The sequence below is a fragment of the Lontra canadensis genome, unplaced genomic scaffold (genome assembly GCF_010015895.1).
Source record: "Lontra canadensis isolate GAN:19392208 unplaced genomic scaffold, GSC_riverotter_1.0 scaffold47, whole genome shotgun sequence".
In the NCBI taxonomy this organism is placed as follows: Eukaryota; Metazoa; Chordata; class Mammalia; order Carnivora; family Mustelidae; genus Lontra; species Lontra canadensis.
In genome coordinates this window covers 123,741-147,749 of record NW_022631041.1, presented here as the reverse complement: position 1 = coordinate 147,749, position 24,009 = coordinate 123,741, and the positions used below count along the sequence as shown (strand labels likewise).

Genomic DNA, 24,009 nt, shown 5'->3' with positions numbered 1-24,009 from the left:
TGAGTCCTGATGGAAACCTCATGAATGGGATTAGTGCCCTTATAAAAGAGGCTCCAGAGAGCTCACTCCCTCTCCCATCATGTGAGAGCACAACTAGAAGTCTCCAACCCAGAAGACAGCCCTCACCTGATAATGCTGGCACTTTGATCTTTGACATCGAGCCTCCAGACTTCGAGAAATGAAATTCTGTTGCTTATAAGCTACTCAGTCTGTGGTATTTTGTTAAAACAGCCTAAACAGACTAAGACACTGGGCATCATAAATACCAACGTATTCCCCCAACCTTGATCTACATAGAGGTAAAGCATCCCTATTCAAAGTGTGGTCTTAGAGCCAAGGGCACTGGCATTCTCTGTATATCATTACAAATGCAGAGTCTCAAGGCCCAACTGTATCAGACCAATTAAGTTAGAGTCTGCATTTTAACAAGATCCTCAAGTGGTTCATATGTTCATTGACATTTCAGAAGTACTGAGCTAAGAGATTTATTAATATAAATAAAATGATCCTTTTAATAATTCCTTTCTAGAATGTACAGCATCTTAAATTTTTTCCCTCTAAAATTTTGCTTAAAGGTAGCGCAGTCATGCATTCTTTTGTTCAACAAGTGCCAAACAAGTGCCAAAGATTTCAGGGTGATGGAGCTTACTTTCTAGAAGGAGGAGAAAATAAACATTGATATGCCCGTAACAGAGCATGGGGGGAAGGAAAGTGCCATGAAAAAATAGTAGGACAGGGTAAGGTAAGGTGAGAAGCTGGGTTGTGATTCTAAATTTCTGCAGAGCCATGATAACAAGATACTTGAAACAGCTGAGGTAGTTAGTCATATACTTATCTGAGTACAGCCTAGAGTACCCTAGGAAGGCAGAGGCCATTTGGCTGAAGAGGAATGTGAGAAATGCAGAGTTAATATGGTCAGGGAGGAAGGAGGACGTTCTTAATAAATCGCTTCGTGATATTTAATTGCTAAAAAGATAACACAAGTTGCTTTTCCTCCAAGGATGAAGTACTTCTTGGCCAAGCCAGTTCGATGTAGGCTGTGGAAGGCTGCACAAACCGTTTCACCACTGAAGCTTTAGTTTCCGCAAATAGAAATGCAGGGATTAGAGAAGGCATTTAGGGCTCTTCCTGTTCCAAACTGTCAGGCGCCTTGATGACAAAGTCGAACAGGGTTAAAGTAAGGATCGTGGCTCGGTTGTGGCTTCAAGGAAAGCTCTGCAACCCCAGAACACAGGAAGAATCATCACGGAAGGTGGTGCCCCATCGAAAGAACCTAACCTTTGGATCCAAGTTCCTCATAAACCTGTGAGCCTTGTCACGACCACAGACTTTCACGCCCTTAACGCCTTGAGGCCTTGCACCCGGCCCCTCCCGGCCTTCCCGTCCTAATCTCGCCTCCCAGCCCACGCCGGGTTTGGCAGTCCGCATCCTGTCTTCCAGCTCACGTCCGGGTTCCCAGCCTCCAGCCCCCAGACCCGAGATCACGCCCTGGTCTCGGCTCTGTCCCCGCCTCCCCTCCTGGCCCCGCCTCCCCGCCTGGCCCCGCCTCACGGCTCTGGCCCCGCCTCACGGCTCTGGCCCCACCTCCCCGCCACGGCCCCGCCACTAGGCGCACGCCCACCCGCCCCTCGGAGAGCTGGTCTGCTGGTCCGGAAGTGACGCGAGGCTCCGGCTGTAGGCTGGACGCCGCATTCTCTCAGGGCCGCTCCCCGAGTCACCGCCGAGCAGCATGGCTCTGCAACTTCTGCTCCTCCTCGTCTTGCAGGCCGAGAGCTGGGCTGAGATGAGCCCCGCGGATCTGGAACTGCCTTCGGGTACGTCGCTCGCGGCGGGGCGGCGGCCGGGTGGGGATAGTACGAGGGAGGGAGTCGCCTGGGTCTGGAGGCACGGCCCTGCGGGGTCGCACGTCCGCTTTGGCCGGGGACCTCGCGCGGGGTTCCCTGACGCCCCGGGACGTCTGCGTGGGCGGCCGCCGGGGAGGCCATTCCGGGCGTCGGCGGTCAGCGGACTTCGGTTCCCTTTCTCTCGCCTCTCCCGTTGTTGCCGAAACAAAACAGCCTTTTGGTCTTCCAGTTCTTTTAATTCATTTTTAATTGAGTTTCTCGGTCAGGATTTGGACAGTGTGGCCAGCCGTCGTGACTTAAATATTCTTAGAGTAAACCCCAAATCCTTACGAGATAAATTGTTCTTCCCCCATTATGAGAATCCTTAAGTGGCAGTGGTTGGTCATCTTACGTGTAAGTCTGTCCGCCGTGCGGTGCGTGCATTCGGGAGCAGATTTGTCAGGCTGTGCATCTCTTAGCTTAGTTCCTCGGAGCGTGTTGTTTCTGCCTGCTCACTGAGATTTCCCCGGAAATAAATGTTTTCCAAAGTTCGGTTGCCCTGGTGATTAGGAGCTCCAGTGAAATCAGTGAATCTCTTCTGCAAGAGCGTTAAACCTAAATCATAGGAAACCCCACAGTCTTGAGTGTCTGCTCAGTATCCACAGTAAGCAGTTGCCAGAGGCCCCGCCTTCTGCACCCTTGGCAAAATCTGGGTCCGAAACTCTCTATTATGCCTTTGTGAGCTCCAGTTAGGGGTGCTGCATTCATATCCACCTGTCCTTTGGCTTGCTTCTTAAGAGGCAGGCAAACAAATAATTAGTCATTCCTTGGGACGGACATTGGTCCAGATGTTGGGAATACAAAAATGGGAGTTACTCAGTTTCTGTTTTCAAGGATCATGATCAATAGTTACTAAGGGCTAGGCACTGCTGTTACCTTATCACGTCTCATTTTCACAACAGCCATATAAAGTAGGTGCTAATCGGTATCTCCATTTATGAATGAGAAACCAAGGCACAAGGAGGTCTGCCCAGTTTGTAGAGAAGTCACAGCTACTCAGTAGGAAGCCTGGCATTTGGGTTCCAGAGTCCAAGTTCTTAACCACTCTGTAGACTGCCAATACCTAGAGCAAGTTAGTCATCTACAAGGGCAGGTTACAGTACATTGTGATAAGAGCCTGGACTTTTGCACAGGCTACTGGAAAAGCAAGATGGGGGGTACCTGGGTATGACCGGGGAATCAGGAAGGACTTCACAGAGAAAGATGATAACCCCAGAGTTGGAGCTGGAGGTACAGACTTGTGTGTACAGAGGGAGAGGTGTGAAACAGCACGTTGAATTAATGGAATACTAAGGGTTTCATTGTAGAATATATGTGTGAGGCTCTAAGGGGAGATAAGATACATAGAGAGCTAGGAACCCAGTAAATGAAGTGCTTGTCATGTGTAACAGACAACAAAGGAGAGCAACACAGCATTGGCTAATTTAGGCAAATTGGGGGATTTATTAGCTTAGAGAATCCAAGCAAGAGTTAGAGTAGAGATGCCCCCTGGGCCTGAGAAGGCTGAACCAGTAACTCAAAAGTGCAAAGACTATTTCTTATTACTGATTCTGGGTGCGGACAGCTTTTTCTACGTGGCAGGAATCATGGATGTGGACAGCTTTTGGGCTTTGCATCTTGCAGCTTCTGCCATCTTAAAATCCCAGGAGAAGGCTCTGATTTGCTCGCTTGGGTCAGGCACCAGCTTGCAGGGGAAGGACCATGTTGCAGGAGTGGCAGTAGGGGAGTTTCCAGAAGAGAAATATTCCTGAAGGAAGTACAGGTGCTAGGCCAGTAAAATAAATATGCTCACTACACCTTGCTCTAGTTGGTGGGCGGTCATGGATTATTTGAAGAAGAAATGATTTTATGTAGGATCAGTTAGGCCATTTAGAAAGCCCGTTCGTTTTACACAGTACTTTGGGGATAGACTCGAAGGAAGGAGGCCAGTTAGGCCCCTGCTTAAGTTGGGATGAGTCAATGGAAATGGCAGTTTAAATGCAGAAGAGTGGACAGTTTGAAGAACCTTTAAAAGCAGAGGCAGGGGCGCCTGGGTGGCTCAGTGGGTTAAAGCCTCTGCCTTTGGCTCAGGTCATGATCTCAGGGTCCTGGGCTCAAGCCCCGCATCAGGCTCTCTACTCAGCAGTGAGCCTGCTTCCTCCTCTCTCTCTTTCTGCCTGCCTCCCTGCCTGCTTGTGATCTCTGTCAAATAAATAAATAAATAATCTTTAAAAAAAAAAAAAAGGCAGAGTCAGCAGGAGTTAGTGATTGGATGTGAGAAGAGGATGACTCGGTTTCCTGGTTTAGGTAGAGCATTAAACCATGTGCCATGCCCTTCTAAGTGCAGGCAGGGTCCTCCTAAGGCAGGTACCCCTACCTTTACAAAAGCCTGTGCAAAAGTCCAGGCTCTTATCACAGTTGCCCTTGTACCGTAATTGCCCTTGTAGATGACTAACTTGTTTTAGGTAATGTCAGTCTGCAGAGTGGTTAAGAACTTGGATTCTGGAGCCCAACTGCCAGGCTCCCTACTGAGTAGCACTGACCTCTCTACAAACTGGGTAGGCATCCTTGTGCCTCGATTTCTCATCCATTAATGGAGATACCAGTTGTGAAAATGAGATGTGATAAGTTAACAGTGGTGCCTAGCACTTAGTAACTGTTAGCTACATAATCATGATCCTTGAAAGCAGAAACAGTACCTTCCATTTTTGTATTCCCAGCACCTGGAACAATGTCGGGCCCCTTGTGATTACACAGTGTGCACATACTTGAAGCCAGCTCTGGGAGTATTGTCTGTCTGCTCTCCTGGGAACATCTACTATGGCCTCTTGTACTCCAGGCATTTTGTAAACAGAAGTGCCAGTAGGACACCCCCCCACCCCCACCCCGCCTTCTATTTTCAGTACATTTGTCCAGGCTTTTCAGTGTATTTCTCTAGTTTGTGTTATGTTTCCTCTGCTTTTAAAGTTAGTTTGAAATATAAAGTTAGTTTGAAAACCCTCAAGGACAACCTACGCCTGGCTCTTTGCTAGCTTCCTTGTCTCACTAATGCGTGACATTTAAAAGGCACACAGTGTGTTCACTCTCACCGCGTTGGGTTTCACATATGCTTGATAGTTCATCTTATATGAGGGAACCTGGTAGGAACAGGGAAGCAGGCAGGAGAACATAGTCTCTGCAAAATCCAAGTGGTTGGGAATGTATTGTGCTACAGTGATAGGCTTTTGTTAGTATTTCTTAGTGAATGGATAGGGAAAATAAACTCATGTGTCTAATAATCAGGTATTTCGCTTTTCATCCAGTTTTACCTGGATGAAAAGTAGTATATATATATACTACTTTTATACTGCTATTACAAAAGTCGTATAAATTTTTTTAAAAGTAGTATATGTATATTTTTATAAAAATAGCATATATATAAAAGTGTATAAAAGTAGTATATATATTTGTAAAAAGTAGTATATGTATTTTTAAGTGAAGCAGTGCCTGCCTTCTGCTGTTTGCTCTTCCACTCTGGGTGTTAGTAGTACCCAAGAGCACACTGTACTTTCACACATAGACGTGGGGCTCTTAAGTTGCCTTCTCCACTGATAAAGTGGAGAAAGTCTCTTTTCTGACTTTAAGGAAATGCTCTGGGTGTTCTTAAACTTTTCATTATTTTATTTGGATTCTATATTTAGAGATTAAACATACTTAAGACAGTGCATTTTAATTATATTTATTTAACAGGTTATTAATCATAATTTTCTTCTTCATTTTATTCTTTTTTCCATTTGATTCTGATCCATAATTCATACGGACTTTGGGAGGTCCTCATTTTAGTTCTACATAGAGGAAAACCCGAGAAAGAGAAATCTAACCCTTGTGAAGAGCGCATAAAATCTGGCAGCATGCAGCAGTAGTGCAGTTGTTGCATGGACTGGATGAATAATGAATGGTTCCATTGTAACGGGACAGAGAATCAGAATGAGAATTGAACCAGAATTAAATGAATTCCTGATAGGAGGGAATCAGTTTATTTGTAAGTTTCTTACTGAGGGAGTCTCTTTATTTTAGATTATCCAAAGGCATAGTAATCAGAATGTTGATACCCATTTCAGTCATGTCCATTCCAAAGAACTGATTTCCTTTAATGCATTGTTCAGATTTTTGCAGTGGTCATCGTATAATTGTGATAGTATAATAAATCAGGCAAAACTACTTGAATTAGATGCTTGTGAAGTCATCCAAAAATGATAATTTCCAATTCCTATTAATATGTGGAGGTCATTTTCTAATTTGTTAAACTATCACAAAAATGATGTCTAAGTATCATTTTTTGTGTTGGTTTTTGTGTCGGTTAACAAAAACCAACAAAACTTTTTAGATTGCCAGGTTTTTAAATAGCTTCTCTAAGGCTTTGTCTTTCATTGGTAAAGATATGTATAATGATACCACCTCCCTCATAGAATGGTTTGTGTTGGTTCACTGAGACAGTGCGTAACAATGTGGACCATATTGCTTGTCTTGTGGTAAATGTTTACACATTAATGATTACCATTCAATAATATTCACTGTTACTTTTAACAAATACATTTTAAAATATTAAATTGTTGTAGTTGTATAGAAGAGATTGTGTTCCCTTTAAAAAAAAAAAGCTCATCCAGATCAGCATGAGAAATTTTAAAATAGGTTCAGCAACTAATTTTTGTTCTACCTTTTCCCTGTTCTTCATAGACTAAAAAAGACTCTAGTTTTTCAGTTCCTATTTCTCAACCATTTCTCAACTTGCAGTGACTTAGTCCAAATGGGAGTTAGTCTTGAGAAAGGACTTCTCTTGGGGACTAGGTGGGTCTGGTCCATTTAGAGTTTATTGGCATGCCAAGCACACCCAACTAGATAAAATGAATTAATGGGAGCACATATAAAAATCATACATTTTAGGTCAGAAAGTGGTTAAGCAGATGTTTATTGGATAAGCTCTAACTTGGTGGTGGTTTGAGTAAAAGATCTGGGGGGCTTTTAGTTAGTTACAAATTCCACATAAGACACTATTTGATATGTCCATCTCTTTTTAAAAAAAGAGGAAGGAAAATACTTCATTCATGTCTCTTGTATTCTGGGCTCCACAACTTAGGAGAGAGAGTGAGTGATAAAATCCAAATAGATTCTGAAGACAGCAGACATATTAACAGTTTTGACCCAGTTAAGGAACTATTTTATGAAGAGTAATAATTTTATTACTTTATTATTTATGATAGTAATATTATTATTTGAATCCTTAGCTCTGAATCTCTTGTAAAGATGTAAGAAAATAATAGAAGTAGAAAGTAGACTTTTTGTATCATCTCACAAAATGTGATGGATGATTTAAAGCCCCAAAATATTGAAGTGTTTCAGTGAAAAAACTTTCATGAACATTTGAAATATGTGCAATAATTCTCAAAATGTCTTTATTCATCTTAAATCTAGAAGACACTGCAGCTTGCTGAGAGAAAAAATTAGAAAGCGTTAAGAAAAATAACACTGCATTAAGAAAAAAAGACACTGCAGCTTGCTAAGAGAAAAATTTAGAAGGCGTTAAGAAAAATAGCCATTTTATCAATCCTGTAAAACCATTCAGGAGGTATGGATTGTGATTGTAAATATATTTGGAAAAAGAAATTGTAGAAGTCTTGGTTTGGTATTTCCCCCTTTTCTTCCCTGGACTTCTCATGCCATTTCTCAGTTTGCAATGGAAGAAGAAACCTTTGCAAAAACACCCATGGCCCTGCCTGCATCTTTCACTAGGGGAAAGGTGGTAGAGCTTTTCTTGGAGTTGTTCATTCCCAAAAGGGTCTGGATGCTTTAATTTGGAGCATTTGTTTTTGAGCTGTAGTGTCAGATGGCTTAGAGCCCCCCAAAACAGTTCAGTTGCTGGCCCCTTTACTGTTAACATCTTTATGCCTCTCACCTTGTCCTTCCCGTAGAGAAGTGGGTAAGCAGATTGCCGGATGGTGTCTCCAGACCCCAGAGCTCTGCTCTGCGGTAGATGTATCCAGTCTTTGTAGGTGATTTTATTAAAATTGAGAGAAGAGTTCTGTGGCTGTCCCTTTTCCAGTAGAGGCACAGGTGCCTTTGGTAATTATGGGCTGGAGGACATGCGGCAGCGCATGCTCTGGTCATCATCCGTGCTGAGGAAATCTGGAGATGTCCATGGTTGCTTGCTTCCCCAGCAGTTAACAGCAGAGCTGTTCTTTCTGGCTGAGGTTTTCTGGTCTTTTGCGACATCGCCATTGCCCTGTCTTGTGGCACTGCTTCCTCATCTCACGTTCTGATCATCAGTCTTTTTGTCCTCTTCCTTGCTCTTTTTTTTTTTTTCACATCCTGTCTCTCCCAGTTTATCAAGAGGAAACAGTTGGTTGCAACCAGAACTCTCCTTTTTCTCTGCCTGCATTGTAGAGTGTTACAAAAAACTGATTGTTCCTTACTGTGTTTGGTTTTGTTAAACCTCGGCTGTGTTCTAGAAACATTCTGAGTAGCAGATTTGAAAACAGTGAATGTTTATTTTAGGTAGCATGCACCAAATAATGGAACTCATTGCTGAAACAATGTGAGTTACAGAAAACTATCTGTATCATTTTCAAGAGATGGAGAAATCTGTAAGATTATTTTATTTGATGAGATACTCTAGTAGGATCTTTCCTTAAACTCCACAGCTAATCCTTTCTTGCTATTTCTACATATATTTTTATTGATATAAGGTAAATTTATTTTGAATAGAAGTTTGCTGTAAGCCTTAATTATTTTAATTTGAATACAAAACAAATTACACTTTAGGTCACAAAATTCTAAAACAGTAGAAAATTTATCTATCCTGCAAGTTTGGCAAATAATGACAAAGGCAGATGTGTAATAACCACATGGTTTCTCTTCTGGTAACATTAAAACCACAGGTTACATCCTTTGGTATATATATTCAAAGTTTCTCCTTTAATAGAATGGTAAAGTCTGTAAGTATCCACTGAGACCTTCTCCTCCCACGACCTGTTCTGATTACTTTGAAAGCTGTGATTTAAACCCTAGTTCTAGTCTAACCAGGTCAAGTTTTAACTTAAACTAGGGGGAACATCATTTGATTCACATTAGAAACAAATCTAATGTGCAAGCCTACTTAGTGGTTTTAGAACCATGATTTAGTAATCTCTTCTTAAATATAAATGCACTTTACTTAATATTCTATATGCCTTTTCCTCAAATATAGGAATCTCAGCCTGAGTCTATACAGTAAAAACATCACTCCTGTTGGGAATGATTTTTTTTTTTTTTTTTAAGAGACTTAAAAGCCTGAAGAACTCCTCATTATTGGAAAGGAGGAAGGCAGGTCCTGGTTACCAGAGGCAGAAAGTTTAGCAACACTGTTGCATTTGGTAACAGGAAGAGTCCGATTGATCATGCCTGGTGAGCTTAGCTACCTAGCCGGGGAGGTCGCCATTCAGTGCTGAAGGTACCATGTGGTTTCTTCTTGCCCTTTTTTTTTTTTTTTTTAGATTGATTTATTAGCGCACACAAGCAGGAGGAATAGCAGGTAGAGAGAGGAGGAGATAGTCTCCCCACTGAGCAGGGATCCCAATTAAGGGCTCGATCCCTGGGATCATGACCTGAGCTAGAAAGAGTAACCAAGAGGACTGTTTAACAAAAAGGAACCAGGACCAGGAGGTTTGAAAATAATCACCCTCCAGAGAGGCAAAAGATGCTGAAGTTAAGAGATGACTTTTGAGAGAAGTTCACATTCATTGTGAGTTTTCTTAGCATTGGTTTCCTCTCTTACCTGGTAGAAAATAATGTTTATCTGTGAGTATTACTATTTTTTTTTTAATAAAGGTTTATTTATTTGAGAGAGAAACATGCATGCACAAGCAGGTGTGAGCAGGGGGTGGGGCAGGGGGGCCATGGGGCTCGATCCCAGGACTTTGGTATCATGACCTGAGCCAAAGGCAGACACTTTACTGACTGAGCCACAGGTGCCCCTGTGTGAATGTTATTTGATATTAATGTTGACTTGAAGCTAGGGAAATGGCGGGGGGGGGGGGGGGGGCTTGTATTTCTTCCTCACAAGTATAAACTCTTTGAGACTAGGTCATTTCATGAATTTGAGGTGCAACCATACAAAACCATACCTAAAGAAACCTAGAAAAAGGAGGCCCCAATATACCTTACTAAGTAAGGTCCTGGGAGCTCTACCAAAACCAAAAGAGAAGAATTAGGGCTAAATCTTCCCAGACCAGTGCTTTTTGGCTCACCTGGAAGGAAATTGCTTAGAGAACCAAAGATGCTAGGTACCAACAGCTGTTTCAGAAAGAATAAATAGAAAACTTGTAGGTGTCTGAACACTGGCTGCAGAAAAAGAGTATTATATGCGTGTAGTGTTTGAATCTGTGAGACATCTTCCCAGCTTCATAATCTCAACCTTTTGGCATGAATCATCACATTTCTTTGGTAGGTGGTTATAGAAGTTAGATAGTTGGGCAGTAACCAAAGCTATTCATTGTGGGGAAGCCATGAAATATATTGGCTTATCAAAAAAATTCTGTTTTTAAGTTAGTTTTTCCTCCTAAATAATAATAAAACATTCCTAAAGTTATGAACGTATGAAGCAGGGTTCCTCAGCTTTAGTGCTATTGGCACTTTGGACTGCCAAAATGTGGAGAGCTATCCTGGACATTTGTGGAATACTTAGCAACCTTTGCTTCTCTTCTGAGATGCCAGCAGCACCCTACCACTACCAGCCGGTTGTGGGAACCAAGAATATCTCCAGACAGTGCCACATGTCCCCTCCGAGGCACAAATCACCTCCTATTGAAAACCACTGATACAAAGGACATAAAGGAGATACAAAGGATACAAAGGAGAAAAGTAACTAGAAAGGGGAGGAAAAAGTAGAATAATTGTCCCCACGTCCCTATTTTTTACCTAAGTAATTCTGGATCTGTGTTCTGCCTTAAAAAGATAATACAAGTATAAAATAATTATAAATTAAAAGGATGTACCAGTTTGGGTTTGAAAATTGGAATTTTTGCTTTGGGAAAAAAATATAGTAGGTGTTTCCTTCAACAGTAAGCAAATACCTTAGGTATATGAAATTAACACCTCATGTGTCAAATTAGGAAATCTGAAGTGACTAGTTGTATAACCAGGAAAGAACCCACATTTTTTAATGTCCAACCCAGGGAATATTTTTATTAGAGTTCCAGTTTATATAACCCCCAAGTAATCATGGTTATCAGCTGGGGAATTTTGATTTTTATTTTTTACTTATATATTTTTAAAAATATTTATTTGAGAGGGAGAGAAAGAATCTCAAGCAGATTCCCTGCTGGGTGCAGAAGTCCAATGCTGGGCTCTATCCCAGGACCCTAAGATCATGACCTGAGCTGAAATCAAGAGCTGGAAGCCTAACCAGCTAAGCCACCCAGGCGTCCTGTGCTGGGGAACTTTAAAAAAATAGATAAATAAACTTTTGGCTCTCTCGGAGTTTTTGAGGCTGATGATATGTTTGGAAGCCATTGTACCTGACCGCATTGCCATTCATTCATTTATCTTAACTGTAATTGTAAATTATGTGTAATGGTTTTCAGGTAGAATTGAATCTTAAAATTGAGGTCATATTGCCAACTCTTGATCTTCGTGTTCATTGATAAAGAAGGGAAGGAAGGGAGGACAGGAGGGAGAAAAAGAGAAAGGGAGATGTATGTGTGTGATTGTTTTCCAAGGGATGGTGGACAACAACCTTTTACCCTGAGCAGGGGCATAAATGGCTACTTTTAATAACTAGTTACAAGATGTTAAAGTGACTTCTGCCTATTCGCTCATGTGACTCACATCTCAGTAGACGTTTTCTGAAATGGTTTAAAAGAGCAAAGGTAAGAATATTGACTGTTTTGTAAAAAGCCCTGCACACCCCAGAAAGCACAATGTTAATGAAACTGACAAGGTGGATGGCTCCTGGAGGCAAGTTAGGTTTCTATTCCTGTGTTACAGAAAAGGTGCTGAGGTGTGTGATGAAACCAGGCAAAGGGCTATGAGGGTATTTTGAGCTTATAGGGTATTTTAGAATGAAATTGACCATCCCTGGGGTAGCCAGTTCTCCTCTAGCCTTGTAAGGCAATCTGTGGTATCAGATATAGGAAATTCTGCTTATTAAATGAATTGAGGATTATTATTACAATGGGCAGTGCATTTATTTATAAAAACTCCTAAAACATAATAAGAGATTTATTGCCTCTACTATACTTGTATTTCCCTCATACCGCAGTGTTGTCTCAGGAATTTAAAATGAATAAGAATGCTATGCATTTTCCAATAAAATTAACTTTTATAAATCTCAATTTAAATAATTATATTATTCATCCTTTGAATTTTACTTCAAAATACATATTTGGCTAACATAGCTCTTTATAAGGTTTTCTAATGTTAATGATGGTTTCTTACAATTGTCCATTTTACTTTTTGAATCTCTTACAGTGCCAGTACCAACCAATATTAACATTAAGGCCTATAACTTTAATACTGTCCTATATTGGGACTACCCAACCATGCCACAGACCCCTGTTTTTACTGTACAGGTAAAGACCTATGGGTAAGTTCTACTCTTTCATCTTTTTTATTCTGTTTTTGTCTAGGTCTCTTTACTTTCCATAACTCTGTGGAGTTTGCTTTCCTTTCCCATCATCTTTCCTTTCCCATGTGGCAGGACTTCTTAAACTGCTTGTAGATTTCCAGAAGTGCTGAGGAGGCAAATTAATTATTTTCAGAGTACTTCCTGCCTCTTAGTTCTTCTTCCTGTCATAATTGAAGTAGGGGAGTCTCACTAACTTTTAAGACTTTTAAAGATCTGTTTATTTGAGAGAGTGCATGTGTGTATGCTAGCGGGTAGGGGGAGGGTGGTAATCAAGGGAGGGGGAGAGAAAGAGAATTCTCCAGCCGACTTCCCACTGAGCAGGCAGCCCGACAGGGGACTCAATCCCAGGACCCTGAAATCATGACCTGCATCCAGATCAAGAGTCAGATGCTGAACTGACGGAGCCACCCAGGCAGCCCAGGAATTAGAGATTTTTTTTTTTTTAAGGCATGACAAATAAAGCTTACAATTCTGTATTAAAAGTAATGATGCCAGGCGCCTGGATGGTTCAGTTGGTTGGGTATCTGACTCTTCATTTTGGCTCAGGTCGTGGTCTCAGGGTCCTGGGATCCAGCCACACGTTGGGCTCTGTGCTCAGCATGGAGTTTGCTTGTCCTTTTTCCACTGTTCCTACCCCGACTCTCTCTCTCCCAAAACAAAATCTTTAAAAAAAAAATGATGTCCTCTTACTTTCCATAGTGAATGTATTGTTGAGTAGAAAGAAAAAATCTTCAAAATATTTCTGACAAGTGTCAGGAGTCTTTGCAATGTGTTCAATTCTGCAGTCGAGTAATGATTATTTATGTTAATAGAATCCAGAGTTATTTAAAGATCAGATTTTTAAAAATTGTATGGGGAATGTACTTTGTTCAAGTGTTGTATTTTGAATTGAGCCTCTTTATTGTAAAGGAATTTCTAGTACTTCTAACCAGAGTAAGGACTTCCTACTTTGTCTGGCTTCTCCAGCCTATTGTTCAGCTCTTTCTACCAGTCCCATGCTGTAAATGAAAAAAGTGAAGTAGAAACAGAGATGATTCGAGTTTATACATTAACGGTAAAAGTTACCATTGTGCTTCTTTATTCCTCTTCGTTGTAGGGAAGCAATATGGATTGATGCCTGCAATACCTCTCAGCACTTTTGTAATATCTTTTCCGTAATTAATGATCCATCACTTTCTCTCTGGGCCAGAATTAAAGCTAGGCTTGGACAAAAAGAATCAGCCTATGTAGAGTCAAAAGAATTTATTCTGTGTAAACAAGGTGAGTAGAGCTTTTAAATTTGAAATTTTAAGTTGGAAAATACTTACACATATCTTCTGTATATGTTTGCTTTTATTAGCACTTGCTAAAAATTATCACAATGCCCAAGAAACTTTTGGAGGAATTTAGGGACTCTGTGTCTTATTCTTTCGCTGAGCCTCACAAAGTAGGGCTATGAGGTGCCCATCACTTTTGCCCCTTCTAAACCATTACAGTTCCACTCCCTACAAGCACGGATTGGTGCTGCCTAGGTGGACTCTGTGCCGGCCTTCCCCTTGCACCGCTCCCCCGTCAGCTCCATCACTTGCTGCTGAGCTATGCGCAATGAGGACAGCTCTCCTTCTTCCACCCTCTGCCTGGTCCCGAAGGCCTCAGCTTAATACATTAACAAATTTTAGATTTCTATAATCCCCTCAACCTAGTGATTTTTTAGCCCTTTCTCCTGCCAGCAGCGCATTCCTACAGTATACCTGATCTTATTTATCACCTCAGGCTCCAAAATCATCATGGCCAGTTCTTCTGTGACTGAAATCCTGCCTTGTAGTCCTCATAGCCTCACTCCCGGGTGAAGAAGCAGTTAGTCCCTTGACTCCTCCCTTTTGTTCTAGGCCTTGTGCCTTGCCATCCACCTCTACTTCCTTCCTTGTTCAGCCTCCATATGTGGTTTCTTCCACCACAGCCTGGCTTCTCCTGCTCTTCAGATAGTTGCCTATTCCAGGCCCTTCCTCTGCTTGCCCTTGAAATAGTTTTATGCCCGAGTCCATGCCTTTGTCATCTGTTAACTGCACCATCTGTATGTCGGATTTTTCCCCATACAGATTTATCAAGGGCATACTGTGTGCTTGGAAGTACACCAAGCTCTGAGGGTAAATTAGCAAATAAAAATAGGTCTGCCTGGCATGTAGTGGGCAGTAAAAACGTGAAGAATAGGCAAACAGTTCACCAACAAAGTCTCAAGCATGAGTGACACATAATAAATATTTGTTGAATGAATGAATATCTGGTTTTGATTTTCACCATAAAAATTCAGTGTATTTAGCAAACTTTCATTAAGAGCTTTCATGCCAGCCATCCGTAAGCATTGGTGATGTGGAGAGTTTCAGTGAGTGTTCAAAGGTAACTGAAATGCCTTTTCTGAAACATTTTTTAGAAAATAGGTTTTCTTTTTAATAAGCAGACCCACAGAAAAAGGAGAAAAACTTAATAGAGCTTCTGTTACGTGAAGGTTTTTTAACAGGATTCATGACCTAAGTGTTGACTTTTAGCACTGGAAGTGCATTTAAGCTGTTAAAGGAGAGCTTCTATTAGATAAAAATATGTCCTGCTTGAGATTAATTTAATATTTCTTTATTAAGGACATTTAGAATATCTTCTAGATATTTGTGGAATGGTTTAAACATGGAACTGCCTTAGGACAACTGAAAGAGTATGTTAACTGATTGATTTGGACAGTTTTGTGTAATGTACTATAAAGTTCCAGGGCGCTGCTGATTCTCCTTTTTTTGTGTGTCCCTCCCACCCCGCCACAGGGAACATTGGACCACCTGCAGTGGGTATCAGAAAGAGGGAAAACCAAATCATCATTGACATATTTCACCCTTTAGTTAATATAAGTGAAAGAGAGCCAGTACCCATATATGATGAAAATCTTTGTCACATGTTTACGTACACTGTGTATTTAAGAATAAATGGAAGTAAGGTAGGTGTTTCTATTTCCTTTATTCTGTTCTGTTTTTCTGTTGCTAGTATAAGTTGTTTCTATCTATAGTATAATTAAAGTGAAATGCTTATGAACACTCAGGCAAGGCTTACGTGACTTCAGTTTTGGTAAGAAAAAAACCACATAAATAAATGTTGAGGGGAGTTGCTGTTGGAGTTAATTACTAATGTTGGGCAGGTGAATACATTTAAATTTTGCCTTGGCCTCATTTAGCAGCATGGCCCTATTTTAGGATTTTAAATCTGTTTATTCCTATTTCTCCACTGGTAAGACGAAGATGATTTTAATATTTTCTTCCTCATGGGTAGTGATGTAAAATAATAGGAAGCTATAATTGGAATCCTTGTTTTTGAAAGAGAAGTTAGTGGTTCTGCTGTGGGGATATATTGCCTTCTGGCGCTGATGTACAGACCACACTTGGATTGGAATGACTCTAATCTATCCCTTCTCCGCAGCGCTGCCGTTGCTTTATTAAATAGTATTTGTCAGGCGCATGCGCTGTGTGTCCCTGGGACTAGCAGACAGCAGTGAGCAGTACAGACCCTGCTCCAGTGCTTCGTGGGATGGAGAAAAACAGAGCAGAGAGAGGGGAATGGGCAGTGGAGTTTGGGCAGTAGTGATCTTCAGTAGTATGGTCAGAGCAAGGAAGGTGTTACTGGAGCCAGGTCTGGAGGGTTCTAGGAAGTGAGCTTCATGGATCTAGATGGGGAGAGTGTTTTAGGCAAAGAATCTGGCAGAAGCATGCTAGGCAGAGTGCAGGCACAGATGAGGTCAGAGGTCACCAGGGCCACATCTCTTGGGGCACTGGAGAGATTTGACGTTATGCTGATGAAGGTGTTAGGTCTCTGGAAGGATTTTAGCAGGAAGAGCGACATCTGACTTAGATTTTAAAACATCACTCTGGATGCTTAGCAGAGTCATTCTTCTCAGGTACACATCTACCCTTCCTTCACTCCTTAAAATCTTTTCGCAAATCTCTAAGAGCTACAAAATCATATCTAAATTCCCTTCCATGGCATGGCCTACCAGACTGTTGTGATTAGGCCGCTTGTGTCCTTTCAGCTTCCTCTCCCCTTTTTTTCCAACCTAAGTTTTATTTATGCTGTGGTGAGCTGCTTTTGGTTCTTTGTTCCCTGCAGGTACCATGCTATTTCACAGAATGTCCTCTCCACCTTCTTAACTTGGGCAAATTTCTGCTCATTCTTCTATTGAGCAGGCGTTTCATCTCCCCTTTGAATTCTCTTCTGACACCATAGACTCTTCGCACCCCTGTGGTTTGATCATTCCTAGTTCCGTGTGATAGCCCCCTTGCAGGACTCCTGGCTCACATTTCTTTCTGCTCTGGGGGACGTTGTTTGAGGTCCGGCACCACTGTCCTACCTTCACGTGTTCAGGCACTCCCTGGCACAGAGGATGCATATCCTTTGGCTGGTTGGATGAATGACAAACTGTCAGAGACTGCCTCTGTCCCTTCAGTGTACTACTACGAGGAGATGCCATGATCTTGGCAGAATCCCTTTCATATTCTTCCTTACGGGTGCTTTTATCTCTCATCAGCTAAGTTTCTAGCACTATTAGAACAAGACTAATGACTACTGGTTGCTTTAACAACTAACAATGAACATTCCTGCTATTTGAGTTTTTAAATCTGTAATCCCTACAAAGCACATTTTAATGAATATGTAGCATAATGCTGTGTTAAAATAACAAATTGACTTCTTATTTGATATCAACACTGTTTGCAGACATTTTCAACTTTGACCAATAGGTTTCCTTCAGGTGTTTGATCAGGATAAAAATGGTGCTTTTTGGGGTCTGGTTTTGTTTTTGCAGAATAAAAGAAGCCATACATTTTCATTGTTGTTGTTTTCCCCATACAGATTCCGTATCCGATGTCAGTAGAGAATGAAGATGATTGCAATGAGACTCAGTGCCACCTCATTATCCCAGGTTCCTCTCTGAGTTCGGACTACTGTATTTCAGCAGAAGGGTTCTCAAAAGATTGGTCTGTTAAAACTGAGATGTCTGATGAACTTTGTATTACCACTTCTGATGATAACCACATAGAAGGCAAGTTTCTGCCGTTTTTTCCTAAATATAGGGAAGGCTAACAGAACTAGAGTAATTGAGAAGAGTTTCAGTAAATCTCTGTTCTTTAAAAAAATATTCAGTGGTTGCATTTCTCAAAGAATTCCAAAAGCAAAAATAAGCTCATTTCTGAGGCATTAAGAGATCTAAAACAACCAATTTGGAAAGCTGTGTCATGACCCAGAGAAGAAACAAACATAATATCTAAAATTCCATGCATAGATGTCTGCATTTCAGGATTACACATAGTGATATAAAGCAACTTATTTCAGTATAGCAAGATGTTATGTATCCATTAGAATGTTCTCTGTTGGAGTGGTGAGTTTAAAAACTGAATAGCAGAAATATTCATTGACATGTGTGATGTGAACTGGACAAACACTGGAAATTAGTATCTGAAAATAAATGTTGATAGGTTATGGGTCATTTTTATAACACTTAAAAATACTTTTATTTCATTATCTTTTCTTTGTGTGTGTGTGGTGGGGTGCGTACATATGATAGAACTTTAGAACTGGTATTTTCAAGTGGCAGGCACCTTAACAAAAATTTGACCTATTCTTGGCACTTAACGAAATTTAAATGTCATTATAGATAATTTATAAAATATAAAAGTCTAGAAGAAAACAAAATTGGGGCACCTGGGTGGTTCAGTGGGTTAAAGCTTCTGCCTTCAGCTCGGGTCATGATCCCAGGGTCCTGGGATTGAGCCCCCACATTGGGCTCTCTGCTCAGGAGGGAGCCTGCTTCCTCCTCTCTCTTTGCTTGCCTCTCTGTCTACTTGTAATCTCTATCTGTCAAATAAATAAAATCTTTAAAAAAAAAGAAAAAAAGAAACCAAAATTATCTGTAGTTTTGCCATCCAAATATCTTGTTATAATTTGGTGTTTTTTTTTTTTTTTCCTCATTCTGTTCTCTTTTTCTACATAGCCATGATCGTATTATATAGTATATAAAATTTTATGTAATGCTTTAAGTATATATTTTAAAATATTTTTCCATTTTAATTCATATACTTTATTAATATTGTTTTTTAATCTCTGCAGACTATTTCATTGTGTAGAATTTGTATTCTATTTAATGTTCCCCAATTTGGGACTTCTAGATTACTTATGATTTTCTCTATGATAGCATGCGTTGATAACTTTGTGTATAGTATATTTTCCAATTAGGCTGTTTTTATAATATATTTTATTTTTGTTTATTTTGAAGATTTATTTATTTATTTTAGAGAGAGAGAGATGAGAGCATGAATGGGAGGGGTAGCAGAGAGGGAGAGAGAATCTCAAGCAGACTCCACGCTGAGCATGGAGCCTGAAGCAGGGCTCTATCTCCTAACCCTGAGATCGAGACCTGAGCTAAAACCAAGAGTCGGATCCTTAACCGACTGGACCCCCCAGATGCCTCCCAAAATTTTATGATACAGATATCTTCTTTTTTTTGTTATGTTTGTTTGTTTGTTTGTTTGTTTTAAAGATTTTATTTATTTGCCAGAGAGAGAGAGTGTGCAAGCAGGAGGACAAGCAGGCTCCCTGCTGAGTAGGGACTGGGACTCAGTCCCAGGACACTGGGATCATGACCGGAGCTGAAGGCAGATGCTTTGTTGACTGAGCCACCCAGGCGTCCCTACAAATATCTTCTGGATGAATGGGAATCTAGGCTGAAGAATTAGACCAAATGCCTAAAACTTAATAACTTTTAGGCTGTTATTATGAGGGTTTCAAATAGTTTGTGACTTAAAGTAATGCAGTGCATTTTATGCCAACTCGCTATTGGGTTATTTTGAAAAAATAAAATCCTAGTTAATACGTAAAATTTGAAATTATGCAGATGCCCCAGATTTTTTTTTTTTCTTCCAAGTCTGAATTACAAACTGGGCTGGTTCTGTGGCCACGTGGTGGCAGCCCTGAGGCTCAGGAGCAGCATTCCCTGCCCCCACACACCCTGCTTCTCATCACAGTGATTGTATCTTTACTGTCGCAGTAACTTCATGTTTTTCTGCATCCTGTAAGAGCTGTTACACACGGGCTCATTTAGTCATCATTTCCAGAGTGACTATTCCAAAAAAGTAACTTTGGAATAGAAATGAAAGGTAATGAAATGCCAGTAAGGAGGCTAAACACCAACATGATAATTTGGAAGAGAGGACTGTGAAAATAGAATACTGAAGATTGTGCTTTGAAAATAAAAAGCAAAATTAGAGCTATAGTGATTAATCACACTGTAGTGATTATAGATGTATGTGCTCTGAAACAGATCTTTCCTATTCTAAATTATAATCTCTGGTTTGCGTTTAAGGGCACACATGTAATTCCTGCAGCTTTCCTGTCCGTGTGTGTTGTGTGTATGTCTGGTGACCTTTACAAGTATTTGCAGTCTTGAAATAAATATAAAATGAAACAAAATTCTGAGGAGTGGGATTAAATGATTTTAAGAGTTATAAACATTGTCAATTTATTTCTGAAGGAATGGATTTTTTTAAACTTTCTTCTGCTTTTTAATGGAGAGAAAAGTGTAACTAGGGAAACACCCTATGTTGGAGGCTTAAGGAAGTTGTTATGAAAGTCTGTGTTAGCCACTTCGTGTCGTGTAGGTGCAGAAGGTAGGAAATTGCAGAGCTGGAAAGAGCCCTTTTAGTTTTCTAGGACAGGTGCACTGAAGCTTTTTTCATCTTGCCCAACTTCTGTGGCAAGGGTTCTTTGTGATTCTGACCATATTAATTACCCAGTGGGCAAATCTATTAAAGAACAGCAGTAAGACTTTATAACTATTTCATGGATATAGCAGTATTCTGTCTTAATTCTAACATGCTGTTTTTTCCCTTCTTTTAGATTCTGTTTGGGTTCCAGTTGTTACCATTCTGCTTTTTCTAGTACTTATTCTGGCATTTGTATATTGTTACACTAAGAAGATGAATCCATGTAAGAAGGAAAGCATCATGTTACCCAAGTCCTTGGTAACATATTTTAATATTTTTCTTTAATTATATATACTAAAGCATTTATTTGGACTCTTTTGATAATTTTCTTAATTTTTTTAAAGTAGAATGACGTTCAGCAGCATGTCATCTGTCATAGATTGGTTGATCTACCACACATCCAAACCCACATAATTTTTACTACACAGCATGTACTTTTTATGCATAGAACAAGAGCATAATTGGATAAGTCTGTTAAGGAGCTTAAAGTTTAGTGGGAGAAGAAGATCAGTATTCAATGGGTGTACCGTGTTCAAACATAAAGGTTTTCATCTGTGCCAGTGAGGACTTTGCCCACCATTGGAGGGTGGGATTTCATTGTGGCCCTTCCAGAGACAGTGATACTGGAGCATCTTGAGGGACAGACATTTATCAAGGTATTAAGGGACAGTCTGTGCTAAACCCCAGCATCAAGAAAGTGTGGCTTTTGAAAATCCTAAAATACAGAAGCACCATTATGGTTGGAGTGTAGAAGGAAAGATGGCCACAAGTGAGACCAGAAGTTTGATGTTTTTTAAAAAGATTTATTTATGTATTTGAGAGGGAGATAGCATGAGCAGGGGCTGGGGGAGAGAAATCCTCAAGCAGATTCTCCACTGAATGTGGAGCCTGATGCTGGGCTTAGTCTCAGGACCCCAAAATCATGACCTGATCAAAATCAAGAGTTGGATGCTTAACTGACTGAGTCACCCAGGCACCCCAGAAGCTTGACCTTTTAATGTCTAACATCTAAAAGCCTTTGTATGATGAAAAGAACATCTCCAGCTAATAGAATGGTAATTATTTGAATCAAATAGGACAGGAATAATATCTATATCATGTAAAGGACACATTTCAATTTGTTTTGAAAACACTACCTTAATGTAAAGTGAGTAAGAACTATCAGTAGTAGGTAACTCATGTATGAATTGTAGTATTTGTGCTTACTAATTAAGAATAAGTAAGTAGGTAAGCACAAACCAACCTTGCAGTATGCAGTTTTATACCCACTAGAGAAGGAAAAATGAACCTGAATATCCAGTAGTATCAGTAGTAGTCAAATTGGTGTATACTGGTAAAAGTAATTCAGCTCTGGTGGGAAGGTAAACATGTAATGGGTATAATGTGTAGTAGTGCCATAAATAGTGCAACAGCCTTTGACTTAGTAATCCTACTTTTAAGAATTTATTCTTTAAAAAAAAATTCCTAAATGAAAAGATATGTAAAGATATTCACTTCAACATGTTCTAGAAATAGTAAAAATTAGAAACACTTCAATATGCACTGTTAGAGAAATTACTTTGATCATCAGTATAAAATTGTATGAGGCAGTGAAAATTCTAATAAAAATTATAATTATGAAGGCAAATGGTGAAATGTTATATAAGTAGGTGTACTCCCATTACAAATGTGACGTGCATACACATGTGGAGGTGATGGAGAAAAAGGAACACATATAGTTAGATGATGGATGGCTTTTTAAAAATTCTAAAAAAAACCCTGCTCTTAATATAGTATATTTTCATTAAAAAGCAAGAAAAGACAACCACCAGATGCTGTTACATTGTTACCGTAAATCTGCCATTTAGTGGTATATTTCATTGCCCATTAATTACCTCTAGACAGTATCTTTTTAAGGATATGCACTTAAGTTTAATAATTTATTATTTTTAATCTTTGGTTTCTCTTCCCTTAGCTGTCTGTGGTAAAAAATGCCTCTTCAGAGGCAAGGTCTGAACCAAAATGTGTATCACCCATCACCTACCAGCCAATTGTCCCAGAAAATGAGAAGATGGTCTGGGAAGACCAGTTGTCTCCAGCCACAATTGTAAGTATGCCCACTGAAGACAGCCTAGGAAAAACAGAACACCGAGAAGATGTTTCCAGTGAAATCGAAGTGGTCACTGCTGAAGAAAATAATCCTGACACAGCTCCTGGTAGCCCTCTGACCCCAGGAATGGGAGAGAGTTCTGTCCATTCAAATAGTAACCAGTCTGAACCCTGTGTCGTCGCCTTAAACTCCTATCACTCCAGAAATGGTTCCGATAGTGGCGTTGTGGAATCCGACAGCTTCTTATCTGACTCAGAATTTCCCCCAAATAATAAAACTGAAATAAAGACTGAAGGACAGGAGTCCGTAGTGCTGAGAAACACTACCACCTCCTTTGGTTACGATAAGCCGCATGTGTTAGTGGATCTGCTTGTGGATGAAGGTGGTAAGGAGTCCTTGATTGGTTATAGACCGACGGCAGATTCCAAAGAGTTTTCCTAATCAACGAAGATGTGCCAACTTTGAAGGATCGGCTTTTCCCATACAGGTTTTCCGCTTTGATTTCCTGAAAGATCACCTTTCAGAAATTTTATCTTTATCAATATTGACCAAAGAAGAATATCTGGGTTTACATAAAGTGCCAAGAGCCTCTTTGGCACTGTTATATTTGGTCTGAAAACTGCAGAGGCTTTGGAAAAAAATAACAAAAACAAAAACAAAACATTGTCGCAGTTGGAATTTTCTATCTAGGTGGGCCGTTAGTGAAAACTCTAAGAACCCTGCTTCCTATGATAGTAGGTGAGATAGCCTAGGATCCTTTCCAATCACTTCCAAGATCTAGAATAGATTTTTTTTCTTTTCTGTACCTCAGCATATTTGTTTTTGGAAGTCTATGTATATAGTGTATGTATTTGTGTATATATATAAATATATATATATTTTTTTAATAGGGCATGAGAGCAAGAGTAAGGGGTGATGAGAAGTAGAGGGAGAGCAGGAGAATCTTAGGCAGGGTCCACACCCAGCACAGAATCTGATGCAGGGCTTGATCCCATGACCCTGAAGCTGAAGTCAAGAGTCAGATGCTTAACAGACTGAGCCATCCAGGCGCCCCTATGTATATAGTATTTTTTTATATATATAGTATTTTTAAAGGCTCACTTTCAGAAGAAATCCTGAAAGCTTCCCCAAATTGAATTTAAATTCTAATTCAAATCAATACACTTAATAAAGAATATGTAAATAGAAACATGTATGTTTTTTTATGGAACATTGCATGTGGAGACTTATAAATAAAGTATTTTTAAAATTCATTTTGTACTCATTTATTCAAGCACTCAGGCAGTTAACCTAGTATTTTTTTATCCATTTGTTCGCTTCCATGCATTAAGACTATAAAATTATTTTCTAATTATTCATATTTAGTCTTTAAAACAGTCCTAAAAATAATGTAATGTTTAAAAATGGTCCTTTTATGTCTGTATTTTAATACTTAGCCCTGTATAAAACACTGTTCCAGGCTGTTTGGGAAGGGGGAAAAAGCAGATTTTTCTGGAGAGCATGAGGATTGAGGGGTCCTCTAGCATAAAGACAGTGGTCAAAGCCATTGGAGTAGGTGGAGAAGCATATGTGAAGAGAGAGTTCCCCAAAGAGAGGCAAGCCAAGAGTTAATTTGTATATTACACAAGGAATTCTTGGGAATTACAAAGAGGA

General features: G+C 40.0%; 1 protein-coding gene across 1 annotated transcript; it reads left to right on the top strand.

Annotated features, from left to right (window-relative positions):
- The first annotated feature begins 1,643 nt into the window (after positions 1–1,643).
- Positions 1,644–22,995, top strand: IFNGR1 (interferon gamma receptor 1). Its single transcript, XM_032873017.1, has 7 exons — positions 1,644–1,814; positions 12,345–12,459; positions 13,598–13,761; positions 15,291–15,460; positions 17,362–17,551; positions 20,401–20,525; positions 22,222–22,995. Exons 1-7 carry the CDS (start codon positions 1,730–1,732, stop codon positions 22,795–22,797), a joined length of 1,425 nt encoding a protein of 474 aa, XP_032728908.1. The 5' UTR covers positions 1,644–1,729; the 3' UTR covers positions 22,798–22,995.
- The last annotated feature ends 1,014 nt before the right edge of the window (positions 22,996–24,009 follow it).

Coding starts and splice junctions, on each gene's coding strand:
- IFNGR1 (XM_032873017.1), top strand. CDS start 1,730: ATGGCTCTGCAACTTCTGCTCCTCCTCGTCTTGCAGGCCGAGAGCTGG. Junction 15,461..17,361: donor TAAGAATAAATGGAAGTAAG/GTAGGTGTTTCT, acceptor TTCCCCATACAG/ATTCCGTATCCGATGTCAGT. Junction 20,526..22,221: donor TCATGTTACCCAAGTCCTTG/GTAACATATTTT, acceptor CTCTTCCCTTAG/CTGTCTGTGGTAAAAAATGC.